At 33.8% G+C, this 8503-nt stretch overlaps 1 protein-coding gene across 1 annotated transcript in view; it reads right to left on the bottom strand.

The window, feature by feature from the left end:
* Window positions 1-8503, bottom strand: part of LOC149782911 (MTOR-associated protein MEAK7-like) — a 46892-nt gene that overhangs the window by 12515 nt on the left and 25874 nt on the right. Inside the window, exon 6 of the mRNA XM_089934468.1 lies at window positions 1699-1899. Coding sequence (XP_089790594.1) covers window positions 1699-1899 — 201 coding nt within the window. The remainder of the gene's footprint in view (window positions 1-1698; window positions 1900-8503) is intronic.

The following is an 8503-nucleotide window of genomic DNA, read 5'->3' as shown; positions in this document are numbered from 1 at the left end:
AGGCCAACAAGACCAAGTAAAAAGCTGAAATAATCTGCAACTAATACAATATGAAATTCCAAAAAATAATGAAAATAAATGTGATATAATAAAATATCAAATATTTTTGGCATTTTAATGGAACATTAACATTTTAAAGCATTAGTGATTTTTAAATCTTGTTGAGAAATGAAGTTACAAGTATGCACCAGAAACTAGCAATCAATACCTGATTTTTAAGTTTGACCCACAAACAATACCTATCTGGTTTTTAAGCTCAACCTACAAACAATACCTACCTGGTTCTCAAACTCAACCTACAAACAACACCTACCTGGTTTTTAAGCTCAACCAACAAAGAATACTTAACTAGTTTTTTGTTTAATTCAGTCCACAACCAATACCTGATTTTTAAGCTCAACACATGAACAATATCTACCTGGTTTTTAAGATCAACACAGAAAATTCATTCAATCAATATCTATAAAGTATTAAGTTTATTTAACACTTATTTTTCTTCAGCTTCAAATTACAGATTATTTATTTAACCCATCTCTTTTCATGCCAAGTCTGGGGGCAATTTATGTAAATGCTTAATTTGCCATCATCAACAATGACCTTGTTGATGCTGTCAATTTAATATAGTTTATGCCCTCTGCATTTATCTTTCGTTTTAGTTATTTAGATGTAAGTTGTTGTTTTTCTTTTACATTATGCTCAGTGTTTTGAGTTTCTTAGTTGCTTACTGAATGGACTCTTGTAGCTTGAAATCTCCATATCATTTTTATATTTGCATGTCTTTACCAATATTCCCTTGTCTTATTTTTTTCTAATGTATGCATCTTTCTCTCAGATCCACTTAAAAAGCGTGCCTGCCTCTCTCTCAAATCAATGTCTGTTGTTGTTATTAGTCACTAATGGATTTGTATCACACTGCTACTTTTGGAGCACTCCCAAAAAAGAAAGAAATTACAAACATCAGGGCCCCGAGTGGCTGAGTGGTCTAAAGCGCTTTCCGTTACGGATCACTGCCATCTCAGTTCTGTCTGCGTGGGTTCGAGTCTCGGATTCGGCTAATGTGGGTATGTGAGAAAGCTTGCTGGTAGCTTATCGTGGGTCGGTGGTTCTTTCCGGGGTTTTCCCGGGTTGTTCCTCCACCATTAATACTGGCCGCCATGTATAGCCTATCGTGTGCTGAAAAATGGCGTTAAACCCTACAACAACAAGAACAAACATCTTCGGCAACTGAATCAAGAGGTGGCACCTCTTAATTCTAAACTGAATATTTAAAAGTTGTTTAAACCTAACAATATTTCAGAGAATGGTTATTAATAATAATGTCAGATATTTTTTTTTAAACAACTCCTTCCTTCCCAGTTTTGGATTGGAATAATGGTGAAATTTATGAAATACAGCAGCACTGACCTTGGTTTCAATCTAGATTTAAGTTCTTCATGAAATCCAGGCCAAATTCTTAACATATCAGTTTTGTTATATAAAGTGATATCCCCTATTTTAAAGACCACTGCCATATGAGAACTTGTTTTGTTGGCAGAAGAAGTGGATTCTCAAAGCATGTTTTAATGCATATTCTTACACAAACCAATGTTAATAAGATTCTTTGTTACAATATTCAGTGGAAATGCTCATTTTAAGTTTCAGAACACAAGAATTTGAAATTTTCCAAGTTTTACAAGGATAATTAAGAATACTTAATACCTCATCTTCCTCATCTGAGTCATGGTTCTTTTTGGGACCTGATCCTACTCCCCATACTTCCACTGTATCCACTTCAAATTCTTGTTTCCCTGACAGCTGGGGGCTTCCAAAAGTTGTACACTTAGGGACAGCTTTACTGTGGCCCTTAATGAAGGACTGGTCAAGCCAAAGGCCAAAGTAGTTCAGCTGACCACCCATTCCCTAAAACAAAATCAAATTTTCATAGAATTAAAGCAATTCATTCCACAAGAAACCAAATGTTTTTTTCTTTTAATTTACACACAGTATTATAGGGCTAAAGTATTCATAAAAAGTCCTGTCTCAAAATAAGAAAAGACATTGACTCTTAAATACAAATACCCCCACCAAAAATAGCACATTTGGAGTGGCCGACAACAGACTGGTATAGAGGAAAATACAAATGAAGCTGGGGGCCCCGAGTGGTCGAGTGGTCTAAAGCGCTCTTCATTACGGATCACTGCCATCTCACCTCTGTCTGCGGCGGTTCGAGTCTAGGATTCAGCCAATATTGGTATGTGAGAAAGCTTGCCAGTAGCTTCTCGTGGGTTGGTGGTTCTTTCCGGTGTTATCCCGGGTTCTTCCTCCACCATTAATACTGGCCTCCATGTATAGCCTATCATGTGCTGAAAAATGGCGTTAAACCCCACAACAACAACAACAACAACAAAAGTAGCTCAAGTGTGAAAATTAGGTTATAGTGACTAACTTTTGCAACGGTTGAGATACATCAACAAGTCAAGCTTTGTGAGCAAGGGTTAAAAGAGTCCAAAATATTGAGGGCATAACAAATGAGTAACTGAAATACAAAACCAATGTAAGCATGAAAAGTAGGTCACAATTAATTAGTTCAGACATGTTAGGATTACTCACCTTGATTTGTATCCACACTGCAATATTCATGAGTGTAGGTGAAATAGGGTCTATGATACTGAGCGTGTAACAAATATCTTTTAAAATACAAAAGTCAATCCAGTCTGAAAATTGGGTCATAGTGGCCTATTTTTGGTATGGTTGAGTTACTTTACTTCAGATGATTCTACACACCAAAATTTTCATGAGTGACAGCAAAACAGGCCCTAACGGTCCAAGATGCAGAGCCTATAATGAATGAAAAGCTTAAGATACAAAAGTCACTCATGCATGAAAATTAGGAAACAATGACCTATTTCTTAGTATACTTGTGTTACCCTTATTGACATGCATCGACAAGTCTAATTTTTTTAGTGTAGGTTAAATATGTCCCCAAGATACTGAAGGTGTATTGAATGAATGAATTAAGAAACAAAAGTCACTCAAGCATATAACTTACGCCACAATCACTTAGTATTTATGTGGTATGATTACTCACATTAATATGGATCCGCACTGTAAACTGCAAGAATACTAGTAAAACAGGGTCAAAGGGTAAAGGTTGTGTAACTCTCCTTGAGGTGCATCCACATGCCAAATTTTATGTGTAGACAAAATACAGTCCAAGATTTTGAAGGTTTAACAAACTGAAAGCTAAAAATAACATGACTCAGCATGAGATCTGGGTCACAATTAACTAGTTTTGGATACGGACAAGATGGTTTGCTTGAAATGCATAGCAATTTTCATGAGCAATGTGAAACAAAGTTGAGGATATTAACATACATGAAACAGATAGCCAAAAATACTACACAAAAGCCAAGGCCGGCACGTTGAGACAATGATCAGAGCAATGCTGAAAAGTGTCTTACCATGACCCAAAATCAAAAGGTACAAGAGGAATATCTGTGTTAATTATAGCATTATAACAGAATGAATTCCTAGTATGAAGATGATACATCAAGCTGTTTAGGAAAGACAAACATACACCAAGTTGTTTAGGAAAGACAAACAAATGATAAAACTTTAAACAAAACTTTATCTCAATGTTGTATGATGTAGACCTTGATCCCAAGCTAAGAGTGAACATAACAGAGAGTGAATTGTTTTAGCATCAGTAAAGTTCATGCAAACTATGTTGAGAACATCTTTAAAGGGGTTTACAAAATATATGCCAATACAAACCAATAACCAAAAAATTATCAAAGAGTTGACACTGTTGCTGTTGGAAATGTGAGTGGCATGCTCCACTTCCCATTAATGTGGACTCAACAAATATTACTTAAGTGTGAAAACTGGTTTGCATGTACATATATCTTGTGTAGTGGAGTTGCTTTTCCACAAAATATATCCACCTACCATTTTGATGATACATCCACATACCATTTTCTGAAGTGTAGATGAAATGTCTTAAGATACTGTTGTGTAATGAGAGATAGCTGAAAATATAAAAGTCACTCAAGCATGAAAAATCAGTCACTTTTGGACCTAATTTTCAAAGGTTTTAGTCATTTCAAAGAGATGTACTAACATTTAAGTGAAATAAATTCCATTACATTTATGTTAACACAAAAGAGAACGCTGAAAATACAAATTTCCTTCCAAGAGTGAATACTGGGTCATACTGATCAAGTTTTAGTCATGTCTGACCTACTTTTGTTGAGATTAGCATACCAATTTTATTTAGTATAGAATAACAGAGTCCTTAATACTGTGTGTGTAATAAAAAGTCAGCCAAAATGCCAAGTCACTGAAATCATGCTATATTCTCTTGTATATTTCTGAGAGGGGAAAACTTGAGACAGAAGCCATTCCAAACATCTTACTTTAAATTTTTTCCACCTTCCATATGTCTTGCCCCTCATCAATTTGACACTAAACTAAATATGATCACCTTTGAGTGACAACATAAGAGTCCTTATTATGATTATTATTAGAATATATGCCAGAGTTAGACAGAAACAAATAATTCCCAGGGAAGAGATTACATTTGTCTTTTGTGAGGTTTTACATTATATGTCTTTTCTCATGCTTTGCCAAACAAAAGCCAAATAAAGCAACTCCAAGACTGGAATTTCCTTGTCCTGGTGCCTATCATTATATTATTTTTCTTGCCCATCTACTTTAGAATTTATTTAATAAATTATTCAAATAATAAAACTCATTCTGTCATGAGCACGTTTAACTGCTGACATGTAATCAACATAATTCTTTATGAAATTTACTTTAGACTCCTGAGTCTCAAGATCAGGAATGTTAACTACCAGTATGTGTGTGTGTGTATATATATATATATATATATATATATATATATATATATATATATATATATACACACACACACACACCTGTTACAGGAGCTTCTCATGACATGTAACCAAAGATAGAACAGATGTAAAGAAACGAAGGATTCATGAAATTATTATAACATCAGGTGAGAAAAATGTGTCTTTTTGACTCCCACCCACCCATCCTGAAGTAGCTGCATCAATAACTCAAAACACTGTCTACTCAGCCTTGTGAAATATCATACCAAATATAATTACAATTCCTTAATCAGTGTGGATGTAGTGCAGGTTACAAGGTGAACTGAGTGAAGCCTGGATGGACAGATAGCCAGAAACATGGAGTAATGGACATATAGCCAGATACATGGAGTAATTGACAGATGGATGGACAGATAGCTAGATACATTGAGTCATGGACAGAATGATGGACAAATGAACAGACATGCCAGTCAAAATGTATTTGCAAAGGTGTGTATATAAAAGCAGAATATGTGGGCTGAGAACAATGTGAATACCTTGCTCTATATTGTGGATATCAGAAATATATCATTTGCTAGCACAGGCAATATTAAGTAGTTGGACACTCTTGAGAGAAGCTGATAATTGGAGTAAAATATATTTCTTAGTTATTAATTACCTGATCATAATATTTCTGAAAAACATTCATGACTTTCAAATACAAATACTTTGGGAATAAGAAAGAGCAAGGCAATCATGACCAAGAAATTCTGTCCACCACTTCTTTCTAGAAATGTTCCTGTCTGCAGGTTTGTTTGATATAAGCCTAATGTGCAGGTTTAGCACCTGTAGATTGCAATGGAGAACCTGCACAAGTGGAAGTAGTAACTGTTGATTAACTGGATTTGGCACCAATCCCACTATTCCATGGGAGGATACTCTTGTTTGACTTTTGTCAAGGCAAGCAGATGATTTTTATGCATTTTTATTGCTAAACCAAGCTAAACACCTTTTAGCATTAAGCTAGTATGGGCTGGATTTGATAGGTAGCAATTACTTGAAAGAATTAAAATTGGGTAATGTATTTAAAGTAACAGCCTAATACACACTGAAAACTTGTACACAATAGGAACCAAAAATATTGACTGCACTATAAGAAAAGGTGCAATTTACAGTGGCACTGATAAAAAATAAAGGCATGGAAATTGACAGAGGGAGGCAAAAGTAAGGGGTGGTGGTGGCAGGTTACATTGTTGAATACTTGTTTTATAATTATGTTGAAATTGACTATACATAAATATCTCTTTATAACAATGTAGTTTGTTTTTATTCATAAATTACCTATACTTTCAGGATAAATTATCTTTAAATAGATCGTTGAAACATTATTCCACATGGTTTCCATATACTTAACATGTGTACTGCTTAACATATTGAGTATACGTCACTGCTTTTATGCTGAATTTGTAGTTTTCTTCTTTGTTCAAAATTAAACAAGTGGTTATTTTTCAAAAGATCAACAATGGTATAAAAAAAAACAACACTGAAACTTGTGTTTTCATTTTTTTATTATTCTTCTGTCACTAGATGGATGGATGGATGGATAGTCAGATTCATTTACAGTAGAATGTAAAAAAATAAATTCATAAATGTGAACTACTATTAAGCATAAATGTAATGTTGCTAAAATAAACTTTTAAAAAGAGGAAATAAAAACAATAAAATTTAGGCAGTTTGTGACAAACTTTCCAAATATCACTTCACATTTCATGGCCTTAATTGCTGAGCATATCTCTCACAACAACAAAGTTGGTTTTATTCCATGTCAGTACTGGAATCTCTTAGGCCATCAATGGCTTGCCAAGAAACCAGAGTCATTATCCATACTTTTTGCCATTTTCTCTGCCTCGATCTTGTGAATCAGGTGCATACAGCATTATCTAATTCTGTATCATTTGCAGTTGCAATCAACATCATGCAAGTAATCCCAAAATTCCTTCTTATACTTAGCCAACCTTTGAGTGTCAACTCGACAATTGAGTTCACTACAAACTCTCGATCTTGCTTCACCTGTATAAACCCAATCTATGACACAAAACACTTTATTCTCTGAGTATCCTTTTGCTTGATTCATTTACTCTTAATGATGACATTTACAAGTGATGCATTACTGATTAATATACATACTTTAAAATTGTTGCATACACAATATCTGAAACCATGCCCCATTGGTAAAATACAATGCACTGAATCTGAAATACAATAGTGACCAGAAAAGCTCATGCAGGTAGGATTTGCATGCCTTTGAACTATTTTATTGTTGCTAATTGATTTGATACAAAGATGTACTTAACGTGATAAATCAATATAGTTCATTTTTAGCAGATTTTTACAATGCAACAAACATTACCCCAAGATGCAAATCAAAACAAAGCCATCACTTAAATAGGTTCTCACAGAAGTGTTTGCGGTATCGACTGACAGTCAATTGACTCTGGAGAAAATGCTACAATTAAACTGTTTACACTGAAACAAATGTATCAAAAAATAAAGTACAAATTTCACCTAAGAAGACATTCATGTTTATATCTTTCAATACTGCCACCTGTTAGCATTAACTGGAATTTTTCATTGATTACTATCTCACCATATTATTCTTTACAGTGTATTGAGAAAATATTTTTCCAATAAAATCTAACAAAATATGTGATTTATAAAAACCTGCAAATTTTAGGATGTTAATTCCAACTTTTCTGGCAGTAACTACCAATTTAGAAGATAAAATGAGCGATACATCAAGGTTTCATTGACCAATTCTGGTTGCTATTTTCTTTACATTCAAAATATTGGGGCCAATTATTTGGGTATTTTCCTTTTTTTTAAAAAAGGATTCACTCCAGATACTACATTATAAGCAGTTTGCAAGCTATCAGGGCATGAGTCATCGACGGAGCAATGTAATTGGTGATATCACTATCTAATTAACCCAAGTGCCAACAAACTGACTTAGATTCTGAACGGCATGCAACAAAGTGTTCTCAGTGTAGTATAAAAGAAATAGCTACATAATAACTTTCTGAATAACACATCTACATTGTATTTGGCAGAAAAGAAGAATAAATAAAGTGATGGAAGCGTTTAAGTGTTAACTGAATATTTCATGTGCATATGAATGCATCTGGAAAGTTTCTAAAATGAATACAAGGGCTACAACATTTTGATTAACATTTAATTTCCACTTATAAATTGAGCTACAAAACTTTGATTGCCTGAACCTTGATTCTAAAAAAATAGCATGGATGATAATGGAACTCATTTAAAATGAATTCAATTGTAACAAATTGTTAATTGCAGAGAAGTACAATTTAAGTCTTAATAATAAAATAGTGTGTAGTCCCATTCCAAATTAAATTCTTCTTTAACAAACATGTTTCACTGATCATTTTAAACCTGTCCCACTGTACTGGATTATCCCAAACAATGACTTGTGCCAAACTTCCCCTCATTATATGAACTCCCATAACATAATAGGAAATTATGTTTGAGAATTAAAAACATGTGTATATGTCCAAGAAGGATACGGAGATGATGATATACTATTTTGTTACCTTCACAAGAACTGCTTTACAATTATTCTGAATATGAAATTTATGACATGTTGTCATTGATGTGATATGTCATAAAGCCAA

This window comes from Sinohyriopsis cumingii, chromosome 15 (assembly GCF_028554795.1).
Source record: "Sinohyriopsis cumingii isolate HCF-2022 chromosome 15, ASM2855479v2, whole genome shotgun sequence".
Classification (NCBI taxonomy): Eukaryota; Metazoa; Mollusca; class Bivalvia; order Unionida; family Unionidae; genus Sinohyriopsis; species Sinohyriopsis cumingii.
This window is presented reverse-complemented; position numbering and strand designations above follow the sequence as displayed.